General features: G+C 39.6%; 1 protein-coding gene across 2 annotated transcripts in view; it reads right to left on the reverse strand.

Moving 5' to 3' along the window:
• IQCJ (IQ motif containing J) overlaps positions 1 to 17919 on the reverse strand; it is a 313719-nt gene that overhangs the window by 122109 nt on the left and 173691 nt on the right. The window contains exon 6 of one of the 2 annotated variants that reach the window (XM_043491913.1): positions 12425 to 12894. The exons of the other annotated variant lie outside the window; for it this stretch is intronic. Coding sequence (XP_043347848.1) covers positions 12883 to 12894 — 12 coding nt within the window. The 3' untranslated portion in view covers positions 12425 to 12882. Of the gene's footprint in view, positions 1 to 12424; positions 12895 to 17919 lie in introns of those variants that run through there. 2 annotated transcript variants of the gene reach the window in all.

Here is a 17919-nt window from a genome sequence, read left to right on the forward strand (position 1 = left end):
AATGAGTTTGTGCCTGTTGGCTTTTGTACTCCACATCACTTTAATACAATATGCTGTGAATTGCCTTAATTCAATACATTGATTCATTTTGGTTATTAAACTTTGATACTTAAAACTGATAATCAGTAATTCCTTCTAAATCCCTTGTGAATGTTCTCTGTGGTTACAATAAGAAACTTTAAATTTTAGGGCTAAAGCTCAGTCTATAATTTTGTGCCTCATTTTCCTGTGCATATTAGATTTGCCAATTTCAACCTACGGTTCTTCACATTACAGTTTAAATTCAGTGGCCCTCATGGGTGTAATAGGGTGACCAGATAGCAAGTGTGAAAAATCGGTACAGTGGGTGGAGGATAATAGGAGCCTATATAAGACAAAACCCAAATATCGGGACTGTCCCAATAAATAGGGACATCTGGTCACCCTAGGATGTCCCTATAAATTGGAACAACTGGCTACTTAATCTCAGCATCTTGTCATCACAGTCACCTTCAATCTAGTTATTGAATCTAATCTCTTCAGTTAAGATACTAGAGATCAGGAATTCTCAACCTTTCTCTTTCTGAGGCCCCCCGAACATGCTATAAAAATCTCCCCAGCCCACCTGTGCCACAATAACTGGTTTTCTGCATATAAAAAGCCATGGCCAGCGTTAGGGGCAAGCAAGCAGGGTAACTGCCCAGGGCCCCATGCCGCAGGGGGCATTGCGAAGCTAAATTGCTCAGGCTTCAGCTCCAGGTGGCAGGGCTCAGGGACCTGGATTTAAGCCCCAAGTGGTGGGGCTTCAGCTTTCTGCCCTGCGCCCCAGTGAGTCTGATGCTGGCCTGACTTGGTGGCCCCCTGAAACCTGCTCATGGCCCCCCCAGGAGTCCTGGTCCCCTGGTTGAGAAACACTGCTATAGATAGTATTTATTGCAGCAGATTAGCCTGCATTACTCTGATGCAATCAATATATTGCTCAATTTATATTTACTATAAAAAAATCTACTCTAGCTCCAGAATACAATAAAGTGATTTTGCACTGACATTTAATAATAAGACTTTATAGTTATTTAGTGCCTTTGATCCCCAAAGATCACACACATACACACACAGAGATGTCTAATTTCACCTATAGCTGAAATGTAATGATGCTTGTGGGCATAGCCTATTTAACAAGGCATAGCAATACTACACAATAGATTAGGCGAGGAAAGGAAGTGGAATAAAGTCTGCAAACGAACCTTCAGAGGCAATTTATATAGACAATGCACAGCAATTATCCAAATTTGAGTTTGGCTATGGTACTTAAATAGCATGTCCTCTGCAAAGGTGACCAAAAGATTAATGTGGACTGGGGAAATAACCAGATCTAGTTTTAATGAGCACAATTCACTTTCTGCCATTAAACACAAATTACATTCATTTTAACCTTGTTGTACTCCTCTCTGACGAAACTAAAAACACTTCTAATGCCCCAAGCAAAAATTAATTTTTACTGAGCACAGTCAGAAGATGAAATAATGGAAATCCTTAGAAGATTCATCTTTTCAGTTGAAATGTGTACCTTAACTAAAACATTTTTCGTGGCCCCTGCTCAACAATGGGTGAAATGTATCAACAACTGATTGCCTATTACACTATTGAAATTGCACTGGAATGACGAACAGTAAAGTGTCCAAACTCAAAGTGCTTTATACAGTCCATAGGCGATATGCATTTTACTTTCACATTTTTAGGATAAAGAAATTTAGAAAACAATGGAATCTGCTAACCTCTGAGACCTTTGGGAAGCTGCCAAACCCATTCTCACTAAAGTTTACTTTAAAGTAACAAGTGAGGAACAGCATAAAACTAGAGCCTTCAATTGCTTTTGTGTCAATTATCAAGTAATGGGAGTTACAGGATGGGAATTTAGCCTAAGGAGAGAGAAAGTAGTCACCAGATTATCAAAAATGGAAATCAATTTACATTATTTTCCCCCCTTACTCCAAGACCAATGCTGCTTTACCCTAAATCTATTTTCCCAGAAGCATAAACTGCAATAACATTATACAGATGGCTCTGCATAGATCATATTGTAAATTTACATTTGTTATTGTTTCATGAGACAACTTATTTCAGGGAGATGTCAAATAAGAAAAATATTGAACAGAAAGATTGGAATGCTTCATGTTGAACTGGTATGTGGTGAAGAAACTGCACCGCATGTGACCAGAGTTTGATTGCTGTTCTTATCTTTCACTCGATTGGCTAGCAAGAGATTAGCATGCCATAGAGGCAACGGTATCAACTCCTTGAGCAAGGGAATGTTCAGTGACATGCTACCATGATGATCTTCAATGGCTGGCAGAGTCAGAAGCTGATATGAAGGAGACTTACTTCCTGCTCATTCTTTCAGCACCCAAAAATTACTTAATTGTCCTTGGAAAAAAATGCCCATTCTAGCTTTTGACTTTATCATTGTTTACTTTTTGTAATGATGTGTAAAATGTAAAATACATTGTGACATTCATTCTCTGCCTCCTGCACCAATGAACAAGAGGTTAGCCAACAATAAATAAGATACTCTTTTATTGAACATTGGAGAGGAATTATCAGAATTACATACTGTATTGCATTTCATCCCATGTAAATACAGGTCCCCCATTGTCACAGTAGTGTCGACACAATTAATGGACAGCCACTTACCTAGTTTTATCTTGATGTTGAAGGTGAACATCCAAATGTAAATGAATTAGAGAAATATTTGCTTTCATCTGAACAATGTTTAGTTCCAAGCTCAAAATAGTTATAACTATTTGGTTATAACGGATATCTTTCTGAAATAATAAATTTCTGCATAAAGCAGTTAACATATAACTATGCATTTTTCCCAACAGATGTATCAAGACTGACTTAAAAACAGGGGTCCCACAATTATTCTGAAATCCACTGAAAGTGGTCATCTTTTTACTACAGTCATTACTTTACATCAATATCACTTATTTTAATTCAGGCCTTTAATCAGTTTAAATAGGATTAGCAATGCAATATTGCTAATTTCATACACATTGTATTAAGGACACTATGTATGAAACATTTATTTCCCTACATTACAGGAACGTGTGGGGCTTAACTCATTAATGGTTGTGAGGTGCTTAGATATTACAATGATGAATCACCATGGAAACTTCATAAATAAAATAAGTAAAGGGAAGGGGTGTCAGAACGTTCTTCCTCCTTCTGACCTCACAATGGGAATTGAAAGCTCAAACTCCACCAGATATTGGCAGAGTGCCAACCACCAATTTGCTTGTTCTGTTTAGTGTATTGTGCTTCCAATAGTACATTATCTGAAATCCTTGTATTTGTACTGAAAAATGGTTTGGTCCTCACTTGGAATTAAATTGGTTAACTTTTATTTAACAGAGTTTCCTAAGCAGCAGTCTAATGAGGTGGAAAGACAGGTCACTTCTCCAGCAACAATCTGTTCAGTTCCAGACCGTTCAGTTCTATCAGCCCTCTGCACAGCCAGACTAATTAAACACAAGTGCAAGACACAATAACAGTTGCAACAATATATATATTCCCATTAATTTTTTTTCATTTATAAAATGAACCTAGTATCAAAGCCCTTTTGATGCACATATTTTTTTTAGATGTCTTATTTGCCAGGATCAACAGAGACTTTCTGAGCCAAACAGCTATGCCCCATAAAAAGGTAATTCCACCCACTAAAAAAATATAAAAATAATTAAAAAAAAATAGTGCTGCAGCACATGAGGGAGAAAACCTACAGATTTCTATATAACCGTGGGGGGGGGGGGTAGAGGGAGGAAGGGGAGGGAGAGAGAGAGCAGGGGGAAGCTACACTGCTTCCTGCAGGCAGAAGAGCAATCCTGGAGAGCACTAAATAAATATCCTGTGGAGGAACATGACCTAATTCTCCCCATGGAGAAAACACTGCCCTTGAAGAAAGAGATGTTAGTGGGAAAATAAATTCCTATTCCTGCTAGGAATTGGATTCCCTAATATAAAAGACTTATCCAGCAAGATCCTATTTAAGGTGATAAGTCTATAAAAAATGCCTCTTAGTACTGATAGGATTCTGCTCTGGAGACATAACAACAGAAGCCAACATTTCCAAACGTGGATATCTAAAATCAAACACCTAAATAAGTGACCTTAATAATCAGAAGCGCTAAGCACCTACAACTCCCATGGAAGTCAATGCAAACTGTAGTGCTCAGCACCTCGGAAAAGCAGGCCACTTACATTGTGGATATATGTGACTTTAGGTGTTTAACTTTAGGTACTTATAGTTGAAAATTTCTAGACAGAAGCTTTATCAAAATTGACCACAGCCAGATACTGACCAAACTTGCAACAGATTCCATTCCTCGAGACATATAAAAACACAAAGGGCCAAATTTCAGAAACGGTTCTGATCTGAATATTAGGGAGGAATCTTCCATCAGATGTTACAGTGAATAAGGAGCTGGCATGAGACCTCCTGGAGAGAGAAAACTGCAAGTTCCTTCCCTTTTTACACATGCTATTGGTTGCTAGCTTCTTTGTAGGATTACAGGATCTGAAGGATTTTTGTGAAAACTCCTCTCTCCTCATAATCCACCTCTCGACAGCTTTCCAAATTACTTTCCAAGAATGATGAATATGTTTGGATCATCTGTCAGAGGAGTGGAATGATGGCTATTAGCAGGACAAGTCAGCACTTCTTTAGCTATTGGGTACAATCAGGCTCTGTCAGTTGAGCTCAAATGTAAGTTTCTGCAGCAGTGTGAGAAGCAACAGAATCAATGATAAGGTAGGGACTTAGGACTAGATTTACAAAGATTTTTAGGTACCTAAAGATGCAGATAAATGCCTACTTATTTACAATGGCACTAAGCAGGCTAGGCATCTAACTACTACTGAAGTCAATGGGACTTAGGTGTCTAACTTGCTTGAGGCTTTTGTAAATTCCATGAGGCCCCATCTGCATTTTTAGGCACCTAAATATCTTCATAAATCAGTAGAAACCTGTTCTTTGTACTTGTTTGTACAATGGTTAGGACAATGGTACACCCATAACTACTACTAGCTATGACACAGAGTAGCTCGTGCTGAGTCATGAACATGATTGAAGCCAATGATATAAACCACTGCACTTTCCACCTTGTTTCAAGGAGGAGCAAAGTGATCTATCACCCAAGTCCCTCAAATGTAAACATTCAATGTACCACGCTTTTTAACACCATTGGCTGGAAACTCATGATGCAGTTCTGCTGATCATCTTGCTCCCATATGCTCATATTTTTGACCTCTGGAAAATAACTAATCATCATTAGATGAACACTGGGTCTTATGAAGTGCCCAGATTCTTACTGCCTCCTGCCCAGTGGCTCACTCCCATGTACTCCTTTGTCCCTAGCAACATGTTCCGAGCAATACTGTCCAGCTGGCTGTTGGAGGGGCCCAATAAACAGCCAGCAGTCAGAAAGGGGTTATTAAGTCCGGCATGAGTTTGTTAAAGACCCAACAGCTAGGAGTCTCTCTCTCACACTAACAGCATTCCAGCCAGATAGGAAGAAGTCTGCACTTACCACAGATTGCATATCTCTTGGTCACAAGGGAAATCATGAAGACAGTTTTTGGTGTACCGTTCAGTTTGTTAGGCAGAGAGGTAGGCCAATGGATACTATATTTGGATCATGGATCAGTGACTTTCCAGTGGAAACTGGAACTAGACTCATTTGGAGTCAGGCAAAATAAATCCTACCGAAGCTACAACTCTCAACAGTCTGACAAAGGGGCATGCAACAGCACCAAAACCAACCTTGTGCTGTGGAAAAACTGTCTTTCGGTATGTGGGTAACCTGTGCCTCACTGAATCAGCCCTATCCTATGTGGAATGAGGTCTGAAAAACTCCTGATTAACAGCATGGTGTGTGCTATGCTTTAAGGTTTACTGCTTCTGCGAACACCAAATACACAGTTGTCCAGGCTGCACATACAAGCACCTTCTCAAACACTGTCTATGATGTAAGAGACATGCTCACACTAATGCTATGTAGCAGGGTGCTAGTGCAGAAGCACCTAATTAGACCTGTCCGGTCAGCTCCAATCAAGGGAAGCAGATTGGGGCTGATGGAAAAGACCTGATGCGGGCCTGAGGATTGGCAACATCTGCTGGCCTGACAAGTCAAGGGCTATAAAGGCTGGGAGGGAGCCAGAAGGAAGGGGCGCTGCAAGCGAGAAGTCAGTCAGAGACGGAGCTAGAGGTCTCTTAGCTGGAGGCTGACTATGCCTGTAAGGGAAATAACCAAATCTGTAAAGCTTGTATATAGATGGACTGGTGGTGGGACAATGATAAGTGAATAAAGACATAGATGTTGCACAACTATGAAGCCTCTCCGGGCCTTACTGGAGAGAGCAAGCAGGCCCCAGGAAGAGGGGCGGGTCATGAACCCTGTTACATGCTACCATTGTCTTGTGCAGTGCCCCACACAAGAGCTGGTTCCAAATGCATCTCTTGACAGCAGGTATTAGTGGCAGCATAACCCTTCCTGAACCCATAAAAACTTGAGAGACTGGAGCTGTGGTCGCCAGCTGGTTGATCTTGAAGGCTACTTGTTCCAGTGGACACATATCTCTGGAACTTCCTTTCCTCCTAGGACCTGGGGAGGACAAGTCCCTGGAACTCTTGGAAGCAGGAATTAAGAAGTAGCCTACAGCAGTGGAAAATTCAATCTGTTATGACACAAGGGAGAAAGCACTTACAGGGTTATCCTCCTGGCTTTCTTCACTGTTTACAAACAATTATATTCTCTGAAGAACTCTTGCACATTTTACATTTTTGTGATGCTCTTCTGCAAGCAAGAATCATTGTGCGCAAAGAGCAACCTGGACAAAAAGTACAAACCAGGTACTGCACCCTCCTACTTCCTGAGAGGAATCAGACCTTGGAGAATTAGCACTGGAATGTTCCCATAGGCCCGGACTAGTCCATTTAGCCAGAGGAAGGGACGCATACAGTGAACAACAGCATATCAGTGCTTTGGACTTTTAAAAGCATGTAACATTCTAAGAAATGAGAGTGCAGGTGAGGAAAAGGGTAAGATTAGCCATTGCCTACTCAGACCAGAACCGCAAACTCCATTTTATTGATTACAGTCATGGAAAAGATTTGAAAAAGAATCTGAAAAGCTCAGGAACTGGTTTTTGTACTTCATTTTGAATTTTTTTTAAAAGATGTCCCTTTGTAGAAAAGCTCATTTAATTTTATAGGGCCTTTTGGCTTTGAAATAAAATCAGAAATGTATTTAAAAATTTGAAACATGAAATTGCATTTAACCAAAACAATTTGGTCTTGAAAACTGCAAAAATTTGAATTTTACATGTTCTTGGTGAAAAAGGCTAATTTACAGAAATTTCATGAAAAAATATGCAGGATGTAGTGACAATATTTTGCATGAAATTTTAAGGGGGAGAAAGTTTCACTCTCCTGTTTGCACTAATTAAAATAGTTTAGTTTTACTCTGTGCTAGCACCTCCATTTCAGATCTCTGTTATACAAGCTTCTATTGGAAAATTTGTTTTTAATTTCTGACAAGCTTCATCACCTTTGACAACATAGTTTTATCTTGTTATTTGTAAAAATATAATGTAGCCCAATGCCACTCATTAGAACTCTAATAGAGGACCTTAGAACATGCCAGCAAATCAGGTAGCATAAAAGGACCATTTAATTTTCAGTGATTGCTTTTTCATGATCCCATGAATTTCTCTCCTATAATTTACTGGCTAAAGGAGTATTGCAAAGACTTTGGTATGCCTGCATTTGACAAATCATGTCTGCTCCCACAGTTTTTGGAACATTTCAATGTCATTGTATTCTGGTCAGGTACAAAGCCCTCTAAGGATCTTAAATGCGTTTAGAGAGGAGCTTCAGTGCATATGTTTCCTGATTTAAGCTTAGAAGTGGGCATGAAGGCCAAGTGAAACGAACACATCAGGCACATAATATATTTCATGTATTAAACAATTTTTGATGTTTGATGTCTCTAATGTATTTTATATTGCACAGTATAATAGGTACAGTCAGTTTGTCTTTTTCTCTACATTCATTTAAATATAAAAGAACTTTTAAACCATACACCTCTCTTCTTACCATACAAATCAACATAGGCATACAGAGAAGGTTATGAAAGAGACAAGCCACACACTCTGAACTTTTTGGGTATCTATATTTTTCTATAGCTTAGTATGAATCGTCAATATGCATGTAAGCAATATGCATCAGTTTAAAAAAAATAGTGCAGGTCCCATTTCCTCTAATAAAGGTGTGTGTTTGTTTCTGCCACTGTGATTTGTGCTGCTTCCCTGAAAGAATTTTTACAGTCTTTATTCTTCATGAGTTTAAATCACAATAAAAATGACATTCAGAACACCTAAATATTTCGTGTTGCTGTTTTAGCTTCAACACAAAACCTTCTAGCTAGCTGGGAGGATTCTATCCCAATGAAAGGATTACAGATTGTTACTCAAATGCCAAATGCCTTTCTGATTCTAACGGATTGCATGCTATTCCTTCCACGGGCAGGTTGCAAACAAGATATTTGGGGGTTAATTGTCTATTACTTCTTAAGTATGTACATTACTTTGTTTGGGTAGATTTTTCATTTTAATTTACAACTCAGAAATGCTTTTAAATTGATTGCAGTGTACGAGATAAGCAACTGCTTTAATTCCATTACAGCTTTTGGCAACACCATAAACCAAGAGATTGAAGGTTAAATAGGTAATTATCAGAATCCAAAATGAAATTTCCAAATACTGTTTTATTTTCTTATACACTGCAAATCAGCGAACTATCCAGCACTCACAGTGCAAGGCACATCAGCATTCTCAGATGTAGCTTTTGGTTATCATCTTGTAAACAGCTCCCCTGAAAGCATGCATTTCCAGAGAGACAGATGTGGGAGCCCTTATAAAACATACAGATTCTCCCGTATCTAAGCCTCTTTGCCCCTAGCAACCACCTCTGTTGTAGCTCTGCCCCTAGTCTTCTTATCCATTCATTTTTCAATGATTAACTGTTCTCTTTAACCATCTGCGTACAGAGGACCATCCTGACATCACTGTTATTGAACACCTGTTAACCTTCCAGAAAGAAAATAAAGGGAAGTGTAGAGGGTCAGGTTCGGGGAGAGGGTTTAACCTTTCCTCATCCAGAAGCTGGGGAAATTTACACAAGCTTTTGTTCATTTTTTCCTCTTTTACAGGAAAAAGCCCACACATTAAATGGACCATTTAATTGTACGCTGAAAATTATGACAAAAGCCAGCCTTTTACAACATTAAAAAAAATAAACCTTTGCACGGCTGAGTGGATTTTTCCTTTTCTTTCCCTTTTCATATCCTTCTCTTTTTCATTTGCATCTTGAGGGCTGTTCTCTTTTCAGTGTCTGTTTTCACTCTCATCTCATTTTTCATCATGCTTACTTGTTTGTCTTTTTCTCCCCCTGAAATCCTGTTCTCTCTGTAATTTGCACTCTTCATAACTCTGGGGATCTTGAGTAGTTAAATAGCAATTCTGTTTTGTTTTTAAATCCTGGTTAAATTTGGTTTATTTTTTTGTTCCCCCCCTAAGGGGGCCCTTGTGCAGACTACACCTACTAGTGGTGACGTAGGAGGAGGATCCACTTCACACATTAAGGAGATGGGGGTTCTGCAGATGGTCTTTTGAATTTTGCCTCTTCCAAAGAGAGGTGTAGGACTACGAGAAGTTGGCAGGGCCAGGGAAGCCACTACTAGTAAGCACAGAGGCTATTCCTGCTGCATTAGGAGAGGACATGAAGACATACTTCACTGGTCAAGGGGCCCTGTTATTTGGTATATGGGAGAGGGAAGGAAATGGGGGCAGTATGATTTGACCCTGCAGCAGGACAGAGTCCTGGAAAGAGATGACCTCGGAACAGGGACTTGAGAGAGCTGCTGTATGGACTAAGGTGAGTGGCAGGTGGCCACGGAGAAGCGACTGATGTTTCAGGTTGGGTTGTTTGCGTATGCTGTGGAAACTATTTGTGGAGCCAGGAGGGAGCCGAGAAAGCCACCCTGATCAGGAAGAAACTACATGGGGCCAAAGGCCTTTTAATTTAGTAGCTAGAACAAAATGCAGCTGTGCTGCAAGAAGAATTCAGAGCAGGGAAAGAGGGTGCAGCAGACGAGACCAATCCCCACAGCTCCTAGAGCAAAAGGTCTCCATCAAGCCCCATCTGGTTCCAGTTACTCAGCATAGCTTTGTCTCTACCATCAGCGCCCTCACTCAGCAGCCTCTAGCTGTCCTTTAGTTTGGCCCTAGGTCCCTCAACTCATCTGCCTTCCTCGTATCCATCTCCTTCCTCTGCTGATTAAATTGTTTATTTTTAAGGGGGTGCCTAATAAATTGTATTTTAATCATGTTTTATGTGTGTGAGGATGGCAGGAGTAAGAGAGGAAAGAATGCATTATAAATAAAGACTATTATATTTTAGTTTCAGTGACAAAATCTGGACAATAAGGGAATACTGCAATGAGTAGCAATCTTGATATGGAATTAAAGAATTTGTTTTCCATGGAACAAAACACAAAGATTGATTTAGTAATACAAAGGTATTTTTTGAGGAAAAAAATATTCTCTAAACCAATACAGTGCCTACTATGATGGGGCCCTGTTCTTAAGTAGCCCCTCAGCATAACAAACACACATGGTAAACAACAACAACAACTTATTCATATTCTGTGGTAAAATCGTGCTTTGTTTAAAGTTATTATTTTCTGGCATTTTTTTATCTTGATATCTGTTGAAATAATATGATCTGAAATAGTTCCTGACAGGATTTATGAGAAAAGGATGGTTTATTCTCCTTAACTAGTTCCCCTCCATGTAAAATGGTTTGAATTGAAATCTGAAAAATGTTAAGAGATTTTAAAAAGCAACACCAGTTTGAAGATGTTTTTAAAAAACCCTACATTACCTATAAACTTATTGATTGTAACGTTATTGTTAAGCTTAGGTAACTTTTTCATACTAGAGTTTCATCTGGTCCCAAGTAATTCAAAGCACCATATTAACACCAGGCGGTCATTTACTTCTTAGCAGTTATTCAGGTTTGGCTCAGATAAGAAAGTGAAACAGCAGTTTATGGTCCTGATCTTGCAAACAGTTAAGTGAACATCACTTTATTCATGAGTAATCGCTTTGATTTCAATGGGATTGTTCTTGTAAATTATGCTTGTGCTTAAGTGCCTGCAGAATCAAAACCTTAATTAGGTGAAGGGCCCAGTCCGAGAAACATCTTGAAGTTAATAACAGTTGAAGGTAAACACCACCTTTCAGGATTGAAATTTTTTAGTTTGGTGTTGAAGTTTCATAGATAAACACACACGGTGAAAGATACTGTGGTTACCATTAAAATACAACAGTTATTATATCCTGGTATCTGAGATACATTATTTTCCTATACTTAGAATATCCTGTATTTAGAGCACTGTAAAAGGTTACACTAGTTTCATCATGCAAGGCATATATCCTATTAACTGGGACCACCAGAATGCTTGATTAAAATTCTTACTTCAATCAATGTGAAACCATTCTTCTTATGGTCATAAGAGGGTGGTTAAAGATATTAAAAACTGCAGAAAAGATCAATTTTAAGCCAAACCAAAGACGACAAATGTCTGAATTTACCATCTGCTATGACATTTATTCTTGCTGCTGCTGCCAACAGGGTCAGTGCAATTGTGTCTGGTCACAGGAAATTCTTGGAGGCATTTGTTTCTGCTGAAGTTCAGAGATATGTAAAGTGACCTGATTGTAATAATGTGATTTTTAAAGAAACATTAAAAATGCAATGAGGAAGTCTGGTATGAGTAGAACAGAAATACACCTGTCATAGCACCATATTGTCATATTACAGCAGGCTAGTGCAAGTCAGAATCCCACAGGTTCTTTTGCATGAAAAGAGAAGACAATTTACCTGAAATTATTCTGCATTATTTATAGTTCTCATGATGCAAAGGAGCAGCACAAGATTAATGTAGTGTCATAGCTTTTCAAAAACACACTGTTCTATTTTATCTGCAAGCAAAGGTGCTGTCCCATCTGCATTAGATCTTATTCTACAAGTCTGTGGTTTTCAAGAGTGGCTACTGATTTTGAGTTCCTCAGATTTTGGGTGCCCAATGCAAGTCTTTGGGACCAATTTTTCAAAAGTCCTAAGCACCTACAGTTCACACTGACATCAGCAGCAGCTACAGGCTCTCTGCTCTCCTAGAAATTGGGCCTAAAGTGTCTCAACCTAGGCATCCATTAGTGAACACTTTTGGAAATGTGTTGGCATATATGTAACTTTGCCCCCAGCCTAAAGGTACATGACTGACACCACATAGAGCAAAAGGAAAGCAAGCATAAGCAGCTATTTTTCACACTAAAATGTAGTAAGATCTGTGAAGATGTTGACTTATACTGATTACTTATTGCTAGACATGAAACAAGACTTTCAGATTCTAGAGATATTTATGGTTCCAAGAAACTCCTCAGTCTGAACTACTGATGCACTGTGTCCCCCAAACTGGAACAACTTTACAGAGGTCATGTGACCAGTATCTGGACTAGGTCAGCTTTACCTCCTCCCTATTGTACAATCTTTGTTCAGCCCAATCAATCACTTGTGTAGGGGCAGAGGAAAGAAGAACAACATGTGGTATAGCTAAATGCAGGAGCTCAGAGCTTTTCCATGCCCTTTCCATAGGGATACCTTGGCTTCTTCATACAACAGAAGTATGGGTCTTGGAAGGGAGTGGAGCCACAGGTTGTGTCTGTCCAATCCTCTGTAATCCTCTGGCTAAGCTTCTCTCAGGGTGGCGATTCATGTCCTTACTATGCACTACCCTGAGAGAGATAGAGAGACTAAGGTGAGAGGAAGTTTGGGGGGGGGTAGGGGGGAGGAGGGGGCAGAAGGGTGGGGGGGGCTTTCAGGATCATACATGCTTGCCAAGCACTGATCCTAGACCACACAAAGTGGGTGGGGGGGAGGAGGACGAGGACAACCTCATTGCTGGACATTTCTGCCTTTGCTATAAATTGAAAAACTAGTATATTAGACAACTGTGTTCCTCTAAAAGAAGAACTGACAGTGAATTGTGGGTAATATTAAGACTGGTTTCATTTTAAGGGCAGGATGATATCTTTGTACATAATTTAATTTAAATAATTTAGGAATAGTACATCTGACCTAAGTTCTGTAAAGAAAAGAAAAGAAAAGAAAAGAAAAGAAAAGAAAAGAAAAGAAAAGAAAAGAAAAAAGAGGAATGTTTTGCTCCTTAGGTTTCCACATTAATAATATGTTCGTACAATAAATGCTTTTGTTGTCATACTTGGGGGGCGGGGGTGGTACAATGAAGAAGACAGACATCATATACTTAACTAGTGCAATAGTTGATTACTGCTTGTAGCTAGTCTGTACTTTTTTAAACATCTATTTCTAATCTTCCAATGTAAACTGAATTTCTAGGACTGCAGGTAGGATCAGAAAAGCAAAGCAAAGCAAAGCAACTTGGATTATTTAAAGCCTGTACATAATGAGTACATAAAAAAACACTGAGCCATGAAAAGGCTATTTAGGCCAATAATAGCCTGTTTCCTTATTGAGCAGAGTTACCAATATTCAAACAAACAGCACTGCAGGGAAAGATTTTGTTAAACTGAGTTTTCTGAAAAAGAGAGAGGCAGATTTTTTAAGTGTTATATAGCTGTGGGTTCTGTTATATAGCTGTGATGTTGATGGGCATCTTGTGGCTAAATCCCCTCACATCACTTGGAAAATTTAACTCATCTTTTAGTGATCAATAACAAGAAATTTTGAGATAGGGTCATTTTAAAAAAAAGTTAATCAGTTACACAACAACAACGAACATACACAAATACATATTGCTAGAGATTCTCTATAGTCAAAGGTTTCAGAGTGGCTGCTGTGTTAGTCTATCGTCATCATGAATAGGTCGGAATATGAACGAGAGGCTGCTAGGCAGCTCTCTAACACCACATTCTACAGGCCATTACCCTCTGATCCCACTGAGGGTTACCAAAAGAAACTACACCATCTGCTCAAGAAACTCCCTGAAAAAGCACAGGAAAAAATCTGCACAGACACACCCCTAGAACCCTGACTAGGGGTATTCTATCTGCTACCCAAGATCCATAAACCTGGAAATCCTGGACACCCCATTATCTCAGGCATTGGCACCCTAACAGCAGGATTCTCTGGCTATGTAGACTCCCTCCTCAGGCCCTACGCTACCAGCACTCCCAGCTGTCTTTGAGACACCACTGACTTTCTGAGGAAACTACAATCCATTGGTGATCTTCCAGAAAACACCATCTTGGACACTATGGATGTACAAGCCCTCTACACCAACATTCCACACAAAGATGGACTACAAGCTGTCAGGAACAGTATCCCCGATAATGTCACGGCAAACCTGGTGGCTGAACTTTGTGACTTTGTTCTCACCCACAACTATTTCACATTTGGGGACAATGTAGTCTCTAAGGTGCCACAAGTACTCCTTTTCTTTAAGACAGTGGCACTGCTATGGGTACCCACATGGCCCCACAATATGCCAACATTTTTATGGCTGACTTAGAACAACGCTTCCTCAGCTCTCGTCCCCTAATGCCTCTACTCTACTTGCGCTACATGGATGACATCTTCATCATCTGGACTCATGGAAAGGAAACCCTTGAGGAATTCCACCATGATTTCAACAATTTCCATCCCACTATCAACCTCAGCCTGGATCAGTCCACACAAGCGATCCACTTCTTGGACACTACAGTGCTAATAAGTGATGGTCACATAAACATCACCCTATAGAAACCTACTGACCGCTATACTTACCTACATGCCTCCAGCTTTCATCGAGACCGCATCACACGATCCATTGTCTACAGCCAAGCTCTTTGATACAACCGCATTTGCTGCAATCCCCCAGACAGAGACAAACACTTACAAGATCTCTATCAAGTTTTCTTAAAAGTACAGTACCTACCTGCTGAAATGAAGAAACAGATTGACAGAGCCAAAAGAGTACCCAGAAGTCACCTACTACAGGACAGGCCCAACAAAGAAAGTAACAGAATGCCACTAGCCGTCACCTTCAGCCCCCAACTAAAACCTCTCCAGCGCATCATCAAGGATCTACAACCTATCCTGAAGGATGATCCCTCACTCTCACAGATCTTGGGAGACAGGCCAGTCCTCACTTACAGACAACCCCCCAACCTGAAGCAAATACTCACCAGCAAACACACACCACACAACAAAAAGACTAACCCAGGAACCTATCCTTGCAACAAAGCCCGTTGCCAATTCTGTCCACATATCTATTCAGGGGACACCATCATAGGACCTAATCACATCAGCCAGACCATCAGAGGCTCATTCACCTGCACATCTACCAATGTGATATATGCCATCATGTGCCAGCCCCTCTGCCATGTACATTGGCCAAACCACACAGTCTCTATGTAAAAGAATAAATGGACACAAATCAGACGTCAAGAATTATAACATTCAAAAACCAGTCGGAGAATGCTTCAGCCTCCCTGGACTCTCAATTACAGACCTAAAAGTCACAATTTTTCAACAAAAATAACTTCAAAAATAGACTCCAACGAGAAACTGCAGAACAGGAATTAATTTGCAAACTGGACACTATTAAATTGGGCTTGAATAAAGACTGGGAGTGGATGGGTCATTACACAAAGTAAAAATTATTTCCCCATGCTAATTTTTCCCCCCTACACCTTCTTGTCAACTGTTTGAAACGGGCCATCCTGATTATCACTTCAAACGGTTTTTTTCTCTGCTGATAATAGCCCACCTTAATTGATTAATTTCGTTAGAGTTAGTATGGCAACACCCATTTTTTCATGTTCTCTGTATATATCTATCTATCTTCCTACTGTATTTTCCACTCTATGCATCTGATGAAGTGGGTTTTAGCCCACGAAAGCTTATGCCCAAATAAATTTGTTAGTCTCTAAGGTGCCACAAGTACTCCTCGGTTTTTTTGCTGATACAGACTAACACAGCTACCACTCTGATATCTGTCTATAGTCAAAATGGTTTGTGGTCTAAGTAGAGGTGTGATGCCACAGATGACATACAAGGATTAGATGCTTCAATGATCCAACATTTTAGTGGTGATACAATTTTGATGTCAAACTAGAATTTATTCTACAATCTTTCTTGTAATAATCAGGATAATTAACCAGAAAAATCTGTATTTAGCTGGCGCTAATCTAATCACTAAAATCATTTTACTTTAATAAAATGATAATCATGTAATAAACAGCAGGGAGAAAGAACACATTTTTAAATGCATATACCCCTCGGCTCTTATGCTAAACAGACTATTTTTAGGTATGATCAGATACATATTCATATTTAATTTGCCTGGGAGTTTAGATCTCTAGTTCATGGTGGGCTCATTTCATTTATGAAAGTCAGAGTCAGCAAATATCTTAATTTTCAGTCCTTATCTTAACTAACACTACTCAGCAATATAAAGAAGAGCTAACATTTTCATTCATGAATATTTGATAACCACTAATAGAAAGTTATAATAGTGTCCTGGGGTATTAACGATGCCATTTGCATTTAATGTAGTTATTGCATTGTGCAAGATTGCTATGTGAAAGTCGTAGCGTGCCTGGTTCAAACCCTGCTGGAGTCAGGGGAAAGACTCTTGTTAACTTCAATGAGCTTTACATCAAGCCCAGGGAGAATGTTAAACTTGAGCAAAGAGCAGACTCTAGTTGGAATATATTGTTCAGAGAAGTACCATATAATACATTAATCATAAAGATAATTTCCAAAACAAGTAAATTGCGCAAACTAAACAGCTGCATGCCATATACTGATTGTGCCAGTATTACAGATCAATAGCTAAATCATATAAACATCTCTAAAGTATTATCAACGTGAACTATAGCATTGTCATTGGACAGGTTTCAGAGTAGCAGCCGTGTTAGTCTGTATTCGCAAAAAGAAAAGGAGTACTTGTGGCACCTTAGAGACTAACAAATTTATTAGAGCATAAGCTTTCGTGAGTAATGCATCCGATGAAGTGAGCTGTAGCTCACGAAAGCTTATGCTCAAATAAATTTGTTAGTCTCTAAGGTGCCACAAGTACTCCTTTTCTTATTGTCATTGGAGTATCTTAAAGTGTTCCATAACAAAGTTTTATCCCGTATATTGTGTGAACCAGGCTAACAGCTTGGGATACATTTTCCAAGGATAAAAATGCTACATTTTGCCTTGACAGCACTAATCCAAGCAGGAAACAAATGCAGTAAAAATGGATTTGAGTCTTAATCACTATCTGTTGTTTGCTGGATCCAAATGCTCTAGAGGAATGGCCAGGAACGTCAACGAGTGTAAATCAGCCTAGCTCTAATATAATTAGGACTTGTCTAACAGTATGGCAAAGCACACGACAGTGTGCTTTACAAAGCACACCCCTAACTAGCTGCACTCTAACTGTCCCATGTAGACCTTGCTGGGGTCCCCTGATCCTGTGCTAGAAGGTACCTAGTTCACATTAGCATAGTCATGTTTGAAACAGGAGTGCTTAAAACGTAAAAGTGCATTTTACAAGTCACACTCCTCTGGTGCACTTCAACAGCACTGCATATACAAGCCTGTAGTGTTATTATAGGCAGACAGTTCCTTCAAGGGAAGCTGAGTGTTCCTTACCCTATCCCACTGACATCTCTGGCCATTTAATAATTGGTATTGATGGATTCTGAATGGAGTTCTGTCTGCCAGTATTTTGCTTAGGAGAGGGCCCACATTACCAGCCCAGCTGCCCCTATTTGGCTGGCGTTGTGACCTGGTGCATACAGTCGCAA

The sequence above is a fragment of the Dermochelys coriacea genome, chromosome 9 (genome assembly GCF_009764565.3).
Source record: "Dermochelys coriacea isolate rDerCor1 chromosome 9, rDerCor1.pri.v4, whole genome shotgun sequence".
NCBI classification, from domain to species: domain Eukaryota; kingdom Metazoa; phylum Chordata; order Testudines; family Dermochelyidae; genus Dermochelys; species Dermochelys coriacea.